Source organism: Planococcus citri, chromosome 5, assembly GCF_950023065.1.
Source record: "Planococcus citri chromosome 5, ihPlaCitr1.1, whole genome shotgun sequence".
In the NCBI taxonomy this organism is placed as follows: Eukaryota; Metazoa; Arthropoda; class Insecta; order Hemiptera; family Pseudococcidae; genus Planococcus; species Planococcus citri.
In genome coordinates this window covers 16,707,767-16,726,987 of record NC_088681.1, presented here as the reverse complement: position 1 = coordinate 16,726,987, position 19,221 = coordinate 16,707,767, and the positions used below count along the sequence as shown (strand labels likewise).

At 35.1% G+C, this 19,221-nt stretch overlaps 1 protein-coding gene across 2 annotated transcripts in view; it reads left to right on the top strand.

Annotated features, from left to right (window-relative positions):
- The window catches only part of LOC135848292 (uncharacterized), a 290,491-nt gene that overhangs the window by 126,588 nt on the left and 144,682 nt on the right, over positions 1-19,221 (top strand). Inside the window, exon 1 of one of the 2 annotated variants that reach the window (XM_065368178.1) lies at positions 16,961-17,086. The exons of the other annotated variant lie outside the window; for it this stretch is intronic. Coding sequence (XP_065224250.1) covers positions 17,017-17,086 — 70 coding nt within the window. The 5' untranslated portion in view covers positions 16,961-17,016. Of the gene's footprint in view, positions 1-16,960; positions 17,087-19,221 lie in introns of those variants that run through there. 2 annotated transcript variants of the gene reach the window in all.

The window sequence follows — 19,221 nt, the reverse complement described above, 5'->3', positions numbered from 1 at the left end:
TTTTTTTCCAAGCATGCATGTGTGCTCAATAGGGTGGCTCTTATTTAAACTAGGTGGGAATTTTTTTTTGGTTTTTTAGTGAGAAAACTCAAGATTTTAACGTGCTTAGCTCAAAAAATTTTTAAAAATTTTTATTTGAACCCTCAAACATCTTTCATTGGAACTTGAAACGAATGATGAACTGGACAGAATACTGAACTGAACTGATGCTGAACTAAATACTGAACTGAATACTGAAATTTTATTTTATGTTTTTATTAATTCATTCTTTCATCCAGTCTTTCTGTCTTTCCTTCCTTCTGCTGTCTTTCCATCTTTTTGTCTTTCTATCTTTTCATCTTTTCATCTTTTCTTCGTTTCGTCTTTTTGTCTTTTTGTATTTTCGTCTACCATCATCTTTTCGTCTTTTTTTTAGTCTTTTCGTCCTTTCGTCTTTTCGCCTTTTCGTCTTTTCGCCTTTTCGTCTTTTTGCTTTTTGGTCTTTTCGTCTTTTTGTCTTTTGGGCTTTTGGTCTTTTCGTTTTTTCGTCTTTTCTTTTTTTTTTGTCTTTTCATCTATTCATCTTTTTGTCTTTTTCGAAAAAGAAGAATAAGAATTTTTAAAAGTAGAATAAAGTGAAGAATTTTTAAACCTAAAAAATGTCATTTTTATCCCTTATTTCACTTTTTAAATTCACAGTTTTGTTTCACAAAATCGGTAATTTCCCACTTTTCCTCCCCCCCCCTCAAAAAAAAATCAACTGAAGAACTTTTTTTAGTCAATTGGAGGCCAGCTTGGAATTCCTGGTCCTCTGCCCCCCTCATTCAATAACGAAGCATCAAGTAAAATCCGTTCCCAGAAGCTAGGTACTGAATTTTAAACAAACCAAATTTAACCAGCTCATTATTTTTCTTGTACAATTTTTTTTGAAAATTCAACATACCCTACTCAGAAGATATTTTTTTAGAGATAATAGAACTTGAAATCTTAAAATTTTACAGTGAATTTGTATTTTTTCCCGAATTTTTCGAAAATGGAAAAAATAAAAAATAGGGAATTACTTTCTCACCAGAGGTCACTACTTCGGAGGTTGGGAGGGGGTAAATTCGAACTTCGAAAATAAGGGCCACCCTAATGAACATGATGAAACATGACCGTTTCTGATCCTATCATCAAGAATCGTACTCAATTCGTTCGCGAACGATTCACTCATAATCAACGAATCATTCGAGAACGATTGAATTTTGCGAATGGTTCGTTCGCGAACGAATGAATCACTGAAAAACCAAAATAGATAAGTACCATATAAATGAGCATGATGAAACGTGACCGTTTTAATCCAATCATCAAAAACTGTATTTAATTCGTTCGCGAACGATTTGCTCAAAATTGAAAAATCATTCGACAACAATTTGAATCACTACTAAGGACGTGGCTGAATTTCTCTTTATCAAATCTATTGGTATGAATTGAAGATGATTTGTTCATGTTCATGAATGATTTACTTAGGAGCTAAAAAAATCGTTCGCGAATGAATGAATCATTGATAAATCTAATTAGACATGGAAGGGGGCGTTTCAATCAAATTTTCAATAAAATACATTTAAAAGGGAACCTCTTAGCCAGAGCACTGGGAATTCGTGGGGCAGTTCTTGCGAAAAACTCAAACAGTACAACCATAAAACTGAGAGTCCTATGGGGTTTTGACATTTTCAAAAAATGTCCCCCAAACGCACTATTTTTCTCACTCATGTCGAAATTGGTGCAATTCATGCAATTTTCGGACATTTTTTAAAAGATCGAACGATCTCGTATCCGGTTACACTCGTAAATAAATCAAAACTAATTACCGATATTTGCCAGGACACCCTGTATACCACACCTGAAACATTCAAAGCCCTAGCCAACTAGTCCCTTAATACCAAACATATGTAAATTTATTAGCACCCGAGCTTCCCAATTATAACGAAAGTCCATCGAGTTGAATAAATTCTCCAATGTTTCCAAAGTCCATTTGCATAAATCATTCTAATTATTCTGTCAAGAAATGCCAAAAATCCTTTTAGTCCGGGTCGGTCGGGCGGTCGTCGTCGTCCTAGTCGTCCTCGTCTACATTGCTTGGCATGTTGCCTACCTCTGCACGCAACAAGTTCATTCTACCCTCGTGTAGCTCGTTTATATTATTATACGCTTTTTACTCTACGTACACCACATACACAAATGGTGATAACGCATATCATTTGGTTTCTAGTTACATTCTGCGTGCCAAAGTACATTACGCTTGAACGCGATAAAACGGCGAGCTTATAATTTTCAAATAAATCTTTCCTTCTATATTTTTTCCACGCGTTACCGATGCTCTCTCACAGCGAAAAGGACGCGAAAGCTATATCGTTTAAATTTTTTTCATCCCCTTTTCACCACTGCCAATGCCACCCTTTTCAGCTTTAGCTCTTTCTTATACATTTTTTTCTGTGCTGTAATTCTTCTCGATATAAAGTTAATTTGTTTAACTGATTAATATCCGTTACCCTCGTAAACATTTGCGTTTTACGCGTAATTTTACGCGCCAATTAATTATAGTACACGGCGCCACCCCAGGCTATAGTGCTCGAATAAACGACCATGTTAAAAGTCGAGTGTTTAAAAATCGCAAACGTTTGCGTTATGCTGGTTGCCTTTTTTCCTGCGAGTCTCTCTCTCTCCGTGTCTTTTTGCGGGCAAAGCGGTGGTGGCGATGAGCTTTTCGGGGAATTTAATTAAAAGCTGAACGTCCTTTGGGATGTGTCTATAGCTGTGTATAATGTGACTGCATTATTTCTTCCAAGCCGTATATTTTGCCACATTGGAACCACGACGATGGATCAGTTGGCTGGAGTTTGCTTTCTGTGTGACTTTTTTCTGCCATAAATCAACGAGAGCATGATTTCCCCGCTCTTTGGTTCAACTAAATGTGTTTGCTTTTTGCAGAAGAGTAAAAATCACACGTGAAAAAAGAAGAGAAAGAAAGAGATGTGGATTACCTATGGTCTAGTACGTTGTTTTTTAGGAAGAAAAAATATTTTGAAAACTTGTTAAAATTTCCTAATGAGATGGAATATCCATCGATCGACTCAGTATCTTCAGTCTATAGAAATTTTGATCACGAATGTCTAGTTGTATAGGGTGTTACAAAAAATACTGCGAACCTCCGGAACAATTTTTTACTCAAAAAGTTTTATGAACTTCCAGAGATAAATTTATCAAGATACACAAATTTTTGCAATTTATCACCCCCATATAGCTCATTCAACGTCAAAAATAGACAATTTCTCAAAATAATATTTTTTGCTCGCCTCAAAAATTTACGCATGAATTTACCATCAAAGTCAACAGATTTCAACTTTCAAAAATTTAAGTTGAATAAAAAATGTTGGTCAAAAATATCAAATTTGGCAAAACGTTGCTGGACTCTCAATTTCCAAAATAGGCACGTTCCAAAGAAATAAAGTGTTGCGCGCAGGTTATCTCTATTCAGACAAGGGGAGGGGGTTGAATTCAACTAAAATTAATTTTTAATAAGATCGATTTAAAATGTTTCTATTTTTTATTTATCAAAAGAATGACATGAGATTTTCAATTTTCCATTGAGAAGATTATGATTTTTAGATGGGGAGAGAGAGCAGGGTTCACAATAATTTTTAGATTTTTGTAGTTGGTTTGTGCAGCTCCAAAAATTCTAAAAATAGGCATCGGCCAAAAAATAAAGTCGCCTTCCAAATGTTCAAGTTTGTTAACTGTTTTCTATTAAAAAGTTGTATTGTAAGCTCAAGAAGCTCAATCGATTGATAACATTATCAAAATAATTTTTTGTCCATTTCTCTCATAAGATCTACACCCTTCAATTTAGAAATTACAAGTTGAAAAAATTTAGTAAACTCTAAAACAAAAAGATCAAAATTCAAAAAAATTGAAAAGTTGAAAAAACCGATTTATTTTTAAACATTAAAAACATTCAGAAAATTACAAAAAAAAATTTTTTAAAATGAAAAATTACAAAAAATAGGTATTCCAAAGTTAAACTGAAAATAGGTAACTTACTTTTTCAAAAAATCCAAAAATTCCAAGAAACTGAAAACATTCTGAAATGAATTTAAAAAATGTGATGAGCGGATATGCCCTGCTCGCCTATTGCAGTTATTAGTGTAATCTTTTTATGAGCGTGGGTTATGGTACTCATCCTGTGGGAGGAGCTATAAGCTACTTAATGTACTCGCAATCCGAGCCTTGTTGCAAGGATCGTGATGCTAGAAAAATCACTTGGTCCAGGACACTCGAGCTCTCCGGATCAACGTCAGTTGCGACAAATGTGTACAAGGCTGGTATGGCTCGCTTCATACTCCCTATTTTTAATATACCCATCTCTGGATGGTATCTTTGATTTCTTTCTACATAAAACGCGATACTTTGTTTATTTCCTCGTAAGATCGCGGTACTTAATTGGCCCATCTCTGATTGAAATCCGGACAATCGAATGGATAACCCTACAAAAATGGAGCTACTAATCATACCTGCCAAAGTGACTAGCATTGGGGTCGCCAGGGAGAGGCAGGCAAAGTGTACAGTAAAATTATATGTATCTTCATCATCTAAGGTGAATTGTTTAATTCTTTTACTGGGGTTGCGTTCGCCCTTACATAGTGCCATCAAGGAAGTATGAGGATGACGTCATAAATGTCATCTGAATACTTTTCCTTATTTTTATGTTACATAGTATACTATTGCCAAGTATGCTGTATTCACACTAGTGTTGTCTACCCTGCTTTTAATTAATCCAATAAACCAAATGCTAGGTGATGATGTGTTAATCACCTCAGCATTAGAAATGGAAAGTCGTTTACAAATCGCTTTATCATAAGTTGCCAGGTTCTACCTGTGTGTATTTTAAGTCACCTACTCGTAGAGTTAGAAGATAGGTAGTTTGTATTGTGTACCTATCTCACACACAGATTAATTATAAGTTTACCTGTAATTAGTTGGTATAATATGCTCAATTACTTCTTTTACACTAACATCTGTAAATAAAAACCATAAGTAATTGGTTCGAGAAGGCTTTCTTTATTTATAGTATAGTAACTTCTCACTGTGTTCATTGAGGTAGAAAGGATTGCCTATTCTAGAGCTGGCTAGGTATTTATGTGGAAAATGTTCTTTCTCAAAGGAATATTTCTCAGAAAACCACCTTAGGAGAAAATTATCATAATCCCTTCTTCTAGCAGTCCCTACTAACCCCACTGTTACAAAAATTCAAAACAACTTAGGGTTCGAATCCTGCGCTCCGCTGGACAACTTTTTTTTTTGAAATAAGTATTTGAATTTCTCGCAAATTTTCAATCAATTACAATAACGTTGCATGCCATTTTTTTTTAGAAATCAAAAAAATCATGATCCAATTTTAAAGCAGATTTTTTTTCAAATGCTCAAAAAATATTTTTTTGAAATATTTGAATTTTTTACATTATCTCATTTCGATAGTTTGCAATGGAAATTTCAAAAACCCTGAAAATTATAACCCAATTCTTTCCTCCAAATTCTTCAAAATTACTCAGAAACATTTTCTTTGAAATATTTGCTTTTCTCGCAAATTTTTTTACCCCACTTTGATAGGTCGCATAAAACTTGTATAGAAACCTCCAAAATCATGACCCAATTTTGGGTTCAAAATTCTTCAAAACACTTTTGTCGGAGTATTTGAATTTTCCGGGAAATTTTATTTCACTAAAAATACCTAATCCTATATTCTTGCCTCAAAATTTTTCTCAAGTACTTTCTTCAAGATTTAAAGGGTACTCTCGGTTGAAATAGGTGAAATGTCCCTATCCTCGGATTCTTAAACTTTTGATGAAACATTGTTGGGTGCATTCAAAAATTTTCCCCTCACCCCACCACTACTGCATACAATGGCGAAAAATTTAGTTTTTTGGTAAAACAAAATACTTCTTCATTATGCCATGCAACCTTTTGATCATGGCGTAAATATTAGGGCTACAATGACGCATTTTCCACTAAAAACTCAATTTTTGGACAACCCTCCCCGGTCCCCCAATGTGACCTTTAGGAGGGTCTAACTGCAAATCTAACTTCATATTCGTGTTCGGCGGGTTTGATTCATAATGATAACGATACCCATATTGTCAATATTTTTTGGCGCCAAAATTGGGTGAGGGGGTGCCTTTTTGAAAGAAAAAAATGTCGTGTGCTGAATTAGGTTCGGAGATATGGCGGTTTCAAATTTTCGTTTCTCAATGGGCAAAAATTTTTGAAAAAATTCCCCTGGCTAGATCTCATGTTTCGTCCATATATTTTGAGTGAATTCAAAAAATTGTTTCTTCAAAACTTCAAAACTCGTCAATGCATGATTTTTTCCTTGATAGGGTAGGGAAAATTTTCTGGGTCCAACATTTCTTTTAAAAGTACCCAACAATGTTTCATTGAAATTTCGAAAATCCGAGGACAGGAGCATTTCACTTATTTTGCCTGGGTGCCCTTTCTCGTGAATTTTTAACTCACAATTGAGAGGATTCGTGAAAAAAATTGAACGGAATCGAACGAGTCGACTTTATTTTTGGTTTCAGTTTGTGTATAAATTGATCCCCACGTCGTATTTTTGGAATTTTTTTCATTTAAAAAAGCCTTCAAACCATGCAATGCAAATTGTGAATTCTCAAATTGCTTTGATTAAAAGCCACTCTGAAGTAACCATCACACAGCCTCACCGGCTTCACGTTGGCCAACACGAACTGCAGGAGTAAAAAAGATAATTGGCTTCGTATATAGGGCGACGTATGCGAATAATTTGAATTTAACGCTCCATTTGATGTTATATTCTCAATGGTATGATGTAAAGTACCAGATCGGAAAAACGATTACATGTGTTAGGATGGGAAAGCAGAAAGGGATATTTTCAACAGGATAAATGTACTCGTACATATCTACTCGTATGGGTACCTACTAGTTTAATGAAAGTGTAGTAGATAAAACCAACGACGACGACGACGCTGGTCGGAAACCCTTGTACGATACCTTTTCTCATACTGCATAGAAATCTTCTCATTCTCTCTCATCTACTCGTATTTGGTCTATCAAAGCGACATAGTAGGTGGACAATAAAGCAGAGATTTTTTCCCAAATAGCCGCGAGCCATCGTCGACTATTGGAAAATACGATGAGATGAAAACAGGTAGAGAAAAGGATGTGGGAGGGTGTTGAAAAAAAGATGCGAATAATTTAAGACATTTTGCAGCAGGAAACGAAAGCAGCTTTGAAAGGATTTAACGAAGGTATATATGTTCATGTCAATTGGTCTATACGCGAACGAGTGGTTTTTTACCCCGTCTTTTTTTTTTCCAAAGTCGCGGGTCGGTTCTTTACTGCGTATGGTATGTTTTCAGCATCGGATACGATAAAAAGCTGTAGCCAAGCGTGTGCACATGAACCGGAGAGGAATTTATTATACGCTCTTTTAATCGAAATAAGGGAGTAGACTGAAAAAAGGAAACTGTTCGGTTGTCTGTCATTAAAAAAGGCGGCGTAATTTAAGTGACGATGACGTAGACGTAGTAGACGCGATAATTCACGAGACCAGTGATTTGGAAAAGTTTGCTAAATTTTCTATCGAATTTCGGGGGGCTTGATTAAATTGCGAGTGAATTGTAGGTATACGTCTACGTCTAGCGTCTAGCACGAATAATACGTGCAGTTTACCAGAAGAGAGAAAAGTCTTTTTGACGAGGGTGTTGGCGGATTAATTTGTTGTCGTGTGATGGCATTTTGTAGTAAAATGGGTTCAAGATTTAATTCGGCGAGAAATTTGAACCGAGCGGATTATCATTTTTTAAGGTCGAGGTGATTTTTTTCTCTTCTTCGGTTGAGAGGTTTCCTTATGAGGTGCGAATTTTAGGTAAATATGGGTTGATGGTAATTGGCGAAAAGTTTAAGATAAACAGGGAATGATCTTTGAAGCGAGATGAATGCAGTCTATCAAAATGAGTTAAGAATTAGCGGAAAACTCACAATTTCTCAGAAATGTTCGAGGAAATATTTAACTTGAATTGTGATTGATTTTTAAAAATTATCATTACCTGGAAAATTGACTTGATTTAGGGTTCAGACATCTTTAAAAGTGCTCAGAAACCGTTTTGATTGAGATTATCGGTTTTTTTGCCGAAATTTTTACTTATTTTGAAAAGCCACACGACACTGTTTTAAATATCGCAGAAATCATCACCCGATTTTGAGTTCAAAATTCTTTAGAAATGTTCAAAACATAGTTTTGCTGAAATATTTGAAATTCGCATGAGATTTTAATTTATTTTGATATAAGTATTACTTGACACCTTTGGAAAAATCACAGAAATATCGACCTAATTTTGGACTTAGGCAAGAGAATTCAACAGGCCAGTGTACATGTGCTTCATTGACTACAAGAAGGAATTCAACAATGTGAAGTGGAAGATCCTCTGGCAAAACCTGAAAAAGCTTGGAGTATCAGAGCACCTTGTCAGTCTCATGGAGAGTCTGTATGAGGACAACGAGGCACAGGTGAGAATTGAAGAAGAGCTCACCAATCATTTCCTTACAGCAAAAGGAGTGAGACAGGGATGCATACTCAGTCCAATTCTCTTCAAAGCACATGGAGAATTGGTAATGAGAACTGCCCTAATTGGGAAAAGGGAGTCAGAATTGGAGGAAAGACATTGTCAAACTTATGATATGTGGATGACACAACCCTGCTCGCAGAGACACCAGATGAGATGAAGGAAATGCGCAGAAAAATAGAAGAAGCCAACAATAAGGAAGGTCTGAGGGTCAACAAAGGAAAGACAAAAATAATGATAATTGATAGGGAGCAAAAGAACAGACCTGAAATATTGGAGATTGATGGTATAGAGGTTGTATAGGACTTTGAGTACCTTGGTTCATTATTAACAAATCAGGGAAGCTCAGCTGGAGAAATCAGGAGAAGGTCGGCCATAGCAAAGACAGTAATGGGAAAGCTAGACCGGATATGGAAAAGCCACAACATCACAAAGGCCACAAAACTGAGAATTGTAAAAACGCTAGTCTTCTCCATCTTCCTGTATGCGACAGAATCCTGGACAGGACGCAAGGCAGATCAAGATAAAATTGACGCATTTGAAATGTACTGCTACAGACGCATGCTAAGGATATTGTGGGTCCAGAAAAGAACAAATGGGTCAATACTTCAACAACTAGGCGTGAAGGAAAGGCTAAGCACAGTCATCAGAAGACTAATATTACGCTACTTCAGACACATCGTGAGACAGGACAACCTGGTAAAATTGACAGTCCAAGGCCGTATAGAAGGCAAGAGGGGAAGGGGAAGATCACCCACCCAATACACCGACTTAATCAAGAAAGCTGCCAAAATGTCACTGGGAGAATGCACAAGAAAGGTCGAGGACAGAGATAGCTGGAGGGAACTGGTTGAGGGGATTTTGTAGTTGCAATGTCCGGATACAGGCAAGCGAGGAAGAAGAAGATTTTTCAAAAATATTTCTGCTAAAATACTTGAAATTCTGGAGAAAATTTAACCAAATAAGAATTCCAAACTCAAAATTGAGTCATGATTTTTGAGATTTTTGAAAAATGTGCTACGCAATCTATCAAAATTGGTCACAATTTCAGGAAAAAATCAAAAATTTCTGTTCAAAACTTTTTTTTGGACACTGTTGACAAAAAATTGACCGTTAATTTCAGAGCGTTTTAAAAGATGTCCTGCAACCTATCAAAAGTTGAATTTCTGTACGAAAGCTAATTTTTAAATATTTGCTAATTGATGAAAAAAATAGAAAAATTGGGCAAAAACTGTCAAAAGTTTGGTTTGAATGTCATAAACATATTTTAAAAAACGATAAAAGTTGATCAAACAGTACATTAAATCAAGAAAACATGTTAAAAGTGAATCAAATACCATAACTTCAAAAGCAATCTCAAAAAAGTAACATAAAATGTTCTAAAAACTGTAAAATTCTCACAAAAAAGGATTAAAAATTACTTAAAAATTGGTAAAATTGAAGTGAAATTGATGAAAAATTGATAAAAAGGTAAAACTCAAACGTTTTATCTAAGATAGTCTAAATGATACATTTATGCATTTTTGCAAAGGCAAGATTCATTTATTCATAAAATTGAAAATTTTTAACCAATTTTTTTTCAAATTTTCAAAATAATTTTATGGCTTTAGAGACATTTTTATAAAATGTTTCTCATTTTTTTTTACCATCTTTATGAAAAATTTCTCTGATTTTTGAGCTATTTTTACAGGTTTTTCAATATATTTTTGTGTAATTCTTGCAAATTAAATTTTTTTGTGATCATCTATTTTAATTAGTTTTTTTGATACTTTTATAGCAATTGTTTGTTATTTTGGATATTTTTGGAATATTTGGCCCCAACATTGCAATATTATTCATAAGCCTTGACATTTTAAAATTTTTTGAACAAATTTTGCAAAAATTCTCAAAGTTCATTTTTGGTTCCTTTAAATTAATTTTTTATTTGTGAGGATGATCTCTCCAGAGGTTTCAGAATGTTCTAACATTAGTCATTTTCGAAATGATAGGGAGAGGGAGATTGAAATGTGAAAATTTTAAACAGATTTTTCAAATTTTCAAAATAATTTTTTTGTTATTATAGAGACATTTTTGGGAAATTTTTCTCAATTTTTTTTATATATTATTGTTTTTATGTCACAAAGTAAGTATAAATACTTTTAATTCATTTTTCCACTCAATTTTGCTATTTTACCATCAAATTTATGAAAAATTTCTCTAATTTTGGTGCTATTTCTACAGTTTTTTCAATTCTTGCAAATTACATTTTATTGTGACGTATTTTGATTAATTTTTTGATACTTCAAGTCATTTTTTGTTATTTTGGATGTTTTTGCAATATTCGACTCAAACTTTGCAATGTTTCATAAGCTTTAAACCGTTTACAATTTTCGCAGAAATTCTTGAAGTTCATTTTTGTTGCCTTTAGATCAATTTCTAATTTCTGAGGATGATCGGAAATTCTTCACAGGTTTCAGAATGGCCTAAAATTATTCATTTTCGAAGTGATTGGGAGAGGGGCAGGGTGAACTGAAGTTATTATTCATTCTGAATTTCTGATTCATTTTTCTAGGGAAAAAAATCTTGGAAAAATCTGAAAATCCCCATCAAATACTTCTAGCTTTTTTGGATTCTATGGATCGATTTCGTTCAAAGAGGGTGGTAATTTAAAAGGTTCCCTCGTCAGCTTTTTTCCTCGCGTGAAGCAAACGTTTCCTCTTCATTTTTTAAAATACACATCGCGTCTACCTAGAATTTTTTAGCGTTTCTACTCAATTCAATCCGAATACCTATTCCCTCACACTTTGTACGCATACAACATCTCAACTTCGATTTCTTCATCCATAGCCTAAAAATTTTGAGTTCACAGATGAGAAAAAGAAAAGAAAACCGTTCAAAACGGAATCAAATTTGCAACAACGTTTACTACATCTCTCGAATAAAAACCGTTCGCACAAGAAAAATTGAAACCAATAAAAATTGACATGCTGAAAATAGCGAAGTGAATTTCACCGTCGAGTGGACGAGACTGGAAAATCCGCCGAACAAGCAATTTAATCGGAGTGCTTTTGAATTTTTATCTCGTTAATTAAATCATATTTATTTACCATCTCGTGTTGTCTTGCTACCGCATCGCATTCGCATTGTTCGATATTTTATAATATAATGGAACCAGCGAGTGCGGATATTCGAAGAAAAAGCTGAATTGCCGCGAAATCAAATCTAATTTTCGTGCTCGTGAATTTTAATGGACTACAGGAAACGGTAAAATGGATAGAGGAATTTTATAATTGGTTATTTTTTCCTCGTATTATTTTTTTTTTTTTTTTGGTTTTGCCTTTCTCTAGAAGAGTTTTCATCGTCGTAGTGAGTACATCATTTGTCTTCGATTCGGCGCAGAATATCATGTTTAAAAGATTCGCCACGAATTGAAGGGAAAATCCGGGTTAGATTTTATTTATATGTGTTATGTTTCCGTTTTACGAGAAGGATCAAGATGATATGTCTTTTGTTGTGATGGAGCAAATTTTTTCTAGAATTTGGCTGGATGATTTGGAAGTTTCAACTGCCAATAAGTTTCTGCCACATTTTGTGAGAGAAGAACAGTTGGAGGCAATTTAGAATATTTTCAGCTCGATCAAACTTCGAAAAGGCAAAAATGAAACAAAATTATACTTCTATTAATTAAAAATCCAGCGATGATAAAATTTTGAAAGCTTCTTCTCCTCAAAAGTCACGTTTCTTATCCAAAGAAAATTTCACGAATAAATTCAGGTTTCGCTCGAAGCATTGAAATTTTCTCCAACTTGAAAGTGCTCTTGCTCTAATAAAATGAACGCCAAAATATGTACCTCGAGTTATTTCACGATTGACCTTGGCAAAAGTGGAAAGTCCACAGAGACAAACGCCTGCAGCCAAAATACCCATATCGTATTTCTAATCGGGCACCTTGCACAATTAATCGCCATCCCGAGGCTTCTGCGAGGAAAGAAAATGCAAACCAGCTACATCAGACAGACGTATAGTTTGAATTTTCTCCCTGAAATGCTTGAATCCCCCAAGCAGGAGAGGTTTTTCGCTACAGGGGGTTGTGTCGCGAAGAGATAAGAAAGTTTACGTAGCCCTGGTCACAAATAGGAAACGAACGTTGGAAAGACGATCGAGCCATTGTAATTTATGAGTTTCGCCGCCACACCGTCCCGTATATGCAATAAAATTAAGATAAAAATCCAATTTATCGAGATTATAATCGGCGAGATGCGAGCGAATAATTTACCGCGCGTTAAGTATACCTATTACCTATACGAGAGGTGCTCTCGAAGAGTACCTATTTCAATCTTCAGCGCACATATATCCCTCTATACAGACTCGAATCGAGATAAATACTCGGGATTTTTTTCCACCTTTAAATTGGCTGAGTACGACGAATTTATCGTATATGTGGCAATTTTTCCGCATTCAAAAGAGCCAGCCAGCTAGCTCGATAAAAATGACGAGCATTAAGTAAAAAGCATTTAGCACCCTAAGCGACGAAGTATGCAACTCATTCGACACTGCTGCGATAGCGAGTTGGTGGCTCGTCGACGACGACGGGTAATAAAATTAGCATAGGTTATGCCTTGTGCGTCCTAGTATGCATTGTTCAAGCAGAAATTCTCACTACGTGTATGTTGGGTTGTCAATTTGCCCCGTGTAGTATAGTGTATGTGTAATTTGAAGCTTTTATGATGAGCTTTTTCCCTAGTTGAACGAGGAATTTCTGTATATGTGAGTTAATTGACAAGGTGTGTGTATGGGTTACGGTATGCGAGAGTGTAGGCTGCGAAACCGAGGATAAATATTCGAGGTATTTTTCATCGCGCAGAAAGTTGATGATGTTTTGCAAATGCTCGTGCTCACGTGCATGTATTCGTATTAAAAAGTAGGTACAGAGTATGATGTATCTAGGCAGCGTTTATTATTTTAAAAATTAGAATTTTCTGTTTCTATTCTCTCAAATGTTTGTTTGATTCGTTCACTCTACGAGAAAATAATTTCGCAATTTTCAATTTTCTGCAAGGCACCTATACGATTCGACCTGAAATACTCCGACTTGACCGAATAACTGAACAAGATTGAACAAGAGTGTCATCTCATGAAACTCACGTAACTTGACCATAATTTATACCTAGGTATTGAAATCAAATTTTGATTTTTTTAGAATTTTGAAACATGCTTCTGAGTTTGAATTCTCAAAAACAGCCCTTTACATCACGCCATGAAATTTTCAGCCCCCTCGGTAAAAAAATAAGTGATACCGGTGAGCCTCCCATTTTACAAAATATGAAAAAATCGAAGTAAAGCTATACGACAAAATCTTGAAAATGATGAACTTTCTAGTTCCAACTCTTCAATGAAGTCCATACTTAAGTAGAATCAACTTGTGTATGTACCAATTTTAGCCCACTATCTCCACCCCATATTAATTAACCTATGAATTTTAGGGGAGAGCTCTTATTCACACATACTCGTGAAAAAACACTCACGTGAGAAGACCAACTTTCCTTCAAATACAAATCGTTTACGAACAAATTGAGTCACTTTTTTTGAAACATTTGTACAGCAATTGATCTGTTTACAATCGAATCGAATCATTTATGAACGAATGGTGATTAAATAAATTGATTGATTTCTTGATGAATCATTCGCAAATGGAACAATTAATTCACGATTGATTCAGTTTTTTTTTGGTGAAACCATTGTATAGGAATTGATCTGTTTTCAAGCGAAGTGAATCGAATCGAATCGAATCATTCACAACCGATTGGCGATTGAACAAATCGATTGATTTCTAGATCAATCACTCGCGAACGAATTGATAAATAGTTGGTGACTCATTCGCGAACGAATTGATTCGTATAAGTGAGTCGTTCGCGAACGAATCGATTCATTTACTTACTTTTCGGTGAATCATTCGCGAACGAATTGATTCGTACAAGTGACTCGTTCGCAAACGAACTGATACGTACAAGTGACTCGTTCGCGAACGAATTAATTCGTATAAGTGAGTCGTTCGCAAATGAATCGATTCATTTACTCATTTTTGGTGCATCATTCACGAACGAATTGATTCGTACAAGTGACTCGTTCGCGAACGAATCGATTCATCAACCTAATTTTTAGTGAATCATTTGCGAACAAATTTAATAATTTTTGGTTAATCATTCGCGAACGAATTGATTCGTACAAGTGACTCGTTCGCGAACGAATCGATTCATTTACTCAATTTTTGGTGAATCATTCGCGAACGAATTGATTTGTACAAGTGACTCGTTCGCGAACGAATCGATTCATTTACTTACCTAATTTTCGGTGAATCATTCGCGAACAAATTGATTCGTACAAGTGACTCCTGACTCGTTCGCGAACGAATCGATTCATTTAATCAATTTTCGGTTAATCATTCGCGAGCAAATTGATTCGTACAAGTGACTCGTTCGCGAACGAATTGATTTGTACAAGTGACTCATTCGCGAACGAATTGAATCATCAACCTAATTTTTAGTGAATCATTCGCGAACAAATTGAATAATTTTTGGTGAATCATTCGAGAACGAATTGATTTGTACAAGTGACTCGTTCGCAAACGAATTGATTCGTACAAGTGACTCGTTAGCAAACGAATTGTTTCGTATGAGTGAGTCGTTCGCGAACGAATTGATTCGTATAGGTTAAGAATAGGTGACTCGTTTCCGAACAAATTGATTCGCATAAGTGAGTCGTTCACGAACGAATTGATTCGTACAAGTGACTCGTTCGCGAACGAATTGATTCATTTACCTAGTTTTTGGAGAATCGTTCGCGAACGAATTTAATAATTTTCGGTGAATCATTCGCGAATGAATTGATTTATAAATTGAAGAATTGATCAACTCGTTCGCGAATGGTTCTTTCAAAAAATTAATCAATTCGTTCATGAATGATTCCCTTAAATGAATCAATACTCTCACGAACAATTCACTCAGAATTGAATCAATTTATACGTAAACCATTCGTTTGAAAACAGATCCACTTCTTAATAACGATTCGTCAGGAATGGCGGAGGCTACATGAGATTTCAAGTTTCATCGAAATCGGTTCAGCCGTTTTCTAGGTAATGAGTTTTGTCGCTCAATAAACTTGGAAGCTTTGAGCTTTTGGAACTTGACGCTGATGTCGAAATGTCCGACTGGTAGCCTATACTTGTGAAATCTCAAATTTGATCAAAATCGGTTCAGCCGTTCCTGAAAAATTCAATTTTTAATGAATTTTGTGCAAAGTCACCCCGTGAAAATTTCCGAAAGCTCAATATTGTTTTGCAAAGTTTTGGATCATGATGATCGTGTTCCCTTGCAGAAACGGCGATGGGCTTGTGAGCTTTCATTTTTCATAAAATTGGTTCAGTGGTTCATCACTGCATCATCAGCTGTAGCAGTTACTTACAATGAGCGATGTTGCCAATTATGCATTTCGTTAATGTTTTTATTACAATACAAGTACATTTATCTTGATTTAGACAGTTTTAGTTTAAGTTTTTGCTTTTGAGCAAATTTAAGTTTAGAAAATAATATTTGAAGCATCATTATTAATTTTTCCTTAGTAGGAGTAGGTACATAATTGGTTCCCAAAACTGCAGGTGCGACGTTGTCAATCATACATTCAGTATTGATCGATTAAGTCGCGTTTGAAATTCAAACCTAGTCTCGTCAATTCTATTCGATAAGTGAAATTTCAGGAGATTTATGAGGCAACATTTCCCCCAAAAATAATATTTTGTTGATGATGATGATGATGATGAATTATATCTTCATTACTTTCTTTGTTACAATAACGTAATTTCTTAAGCGCACAATAAATTCCATTGTGCCGTACATTCAACTTTTTTCCTTATGAATTTCGATACAATTTACTCGGCACAGATGAAAAAAAAATAGAAATATAATAGAGGGAATCCGAAAGTATATTATGGGGGAAAACTTGCATGTCTGTTTTCAATAAGTAACTTATAACGAACCAGGCTCTTAAGAGTTGAAAATCTCGTCAACTCGAGGATATCATTTGTAGTGCTGAATGAGATAGGGAAAAAAGAGCAATCTCTTCAGAATAGGTAAAATACGAGTACTTGGTCTTATAATATTATGAAAGTTATACACAAATTGAATGGTCTAATCAATGGCCACTTATCCAAGACGACGAGTTTCATATTTCAAGATTACTCAGTCGAAAGATATACAGCGGATGGAAATAGTCTAGTCAGCTTATTACATGTCAAGTATCTCTACGATGCGAATCCTACTACCATCAGCGTATTAACGTGTCACATATTTCAACTCATATAAGAGTATAAGGATGTGTATTTGTAATGCAATTCTCGTCACAAAGTGTATAATTACGTCACATTTGGATGATGTTTATTCTAAAGTTTTTCTCCCTTGTTTCGAGTAGAGTCGAGTCGAGTCAGAAGTTTCACATGGGTGCGTATTATTTTATTATTTATTTACAACGAGGATAAATTTAATTAACGCCGGTCAATCTAAGCTGTCAAACAAGAGCGAGTTTAGTTATGCCAACATGAATTTTATACCGAGCAGCTATATCTACTCGTATTCGGATACTAGAGAGCGCAGATCGCACCAAGGTGTATAAATATTCAAAACCTATTACGAAGGTTATCGATGGACAAAACGACCCAGTAATTAGACTGGAACGACGTTGGTAGATTCGATCGTTATGTCGGGTACATAAAAATGAGCTTCGTATACAGGGATAGTATAGAAGGCAGCAGGAGGAGATGGCGTTAATGGAGTAAATATATTTATTTAATCTATGGCGAGCGATATGCGCATCATAAAAAGCTCGAAAGCAACGTGTACTTTGCTCGAGAGTTGAGATGAAGAATTTAACGTTGTTTAAGGTTTTTTTTTCTCCTTTGCTTTGCTTTGCTTTGCTTGTTCGACGAAGTAAAGGAGAATATGATAATACGACGACAATAAATAATACTTAAACGGTATCCGAGATCGTTTATTTTTGATAGAAAATGTACCGGTAACCGCCGCCCGAGAGATTAATGCGGTACCATCTCGTCGGCGAGCCAGTTCGCGTGCAGATGTTTTTTTTTTATTTTCATTTTTTCGAAAAAAAAGAAAGAAAAACAAATTTACTTTTTTGTGCTTACTCGCAGGTTGTAATATTATCGAAGTCATGAACAAATGTGTAAAAAAACTTGGTCGTAAGAGAAGAAAGAGCGTGCTTCGAAGCTATATTTTTAATATTAAGTGACATTTTGCATTTTTCAACGTTTACCCTCTACCTGCCTGCCATCTGGGTGTACGAATATGAAGTAAAATCGAAGAATCGCAATTAACGAGTTGGCTAAATTAAATTTCCGGATTTACGATAAACACCGCATAAAGTAGGGTGGACAGGGGCCCTCCGTGTCTTTTCGAATTAATGTACGAAGATATCGGACGCGAAAAACGGAACATCTATAGCTTAAAAATAGGTACACGAGACAAAGAATTTATTGAGAGGGAGGGGGTGAAGCGATGTAAATTGTTGCTGCTGTTGCCGGAGACTTGATGAAAAAAAATGAACCCAAATTCGAGTCCTAGATGTCGTATTGGATACGTTTTTGAGGTGAAATTTCATCAAGAGATGGATGAAATATTCCAAAAAAAGACCTGTGGAGTCCGAAAACGATTGTCAAGTTGAACGTATCATCTACAAATTTACCATTTGATGAAATTTTGTTGAAATTTCAAGTTTCAAAAATCTGCTGGAGACTCCAGGAATTTTCAAAAAGTCGCTGGAGGCTCCAAAATCACTTGAACCCACCTGAAGTCGTCTTCAGAGAGGAGTGCTAAAATTGGAGTGCAGAGTAAATTTACGCTTCTCATCTCCATTCAAGTTTTAGAAATCTACTGGAGGCTCCAGTAATTTTTGAAAAGTCTCTGGACACTCCAAAACGACTTTAAATCCACCTGCAGTCGATTTCGAGCGTATTGAAATTAGTTTGCAGAATGAATTTTGTTTTTCCTACCCCATTTGATGAAAATTTGTGGGAATTGCAAGTTTCAAAAATCTGCTGGAGGCTCCAGAACTATTCTAAACGGTCTGAAACAGTTTCCAATCGATTTGGCAGGTCGAAAATAGGGTATATCCTAAATTTCAGCTTTCTAGGTCAATTTGGTAAGATTTTGATTTTTCCCTCATTTTTGGTCGCAATTTGATTTTCAAAAATTCACCAAAAATCGAAAAAGACACTTTAGCACTTGAAATTTTGTCAGATGATGAATTTTTGCCTACTCTTTCGATCTACCTTCGTCCAATATTTTGTCGAAATTTACTGACATTGAAATACAGAAAATTTAATTTGATTATTATAAACAACACTCATACTAATCAGAATATAAGATATGTATAATTCATTCAAATTCTACATTACTAAAAAAAACTTACATCATAATTATATATCCTAAACAAATAGTTTGATCGAATGGCAAACTTGTTGAAAAAAAAAATTAATCAACTGAGCTTGAGAAAACATTTGATTTCAGATCACGACTGAGAGATGAATAAAAACTCATCCCCTCTGTTTACTCTCACGAAT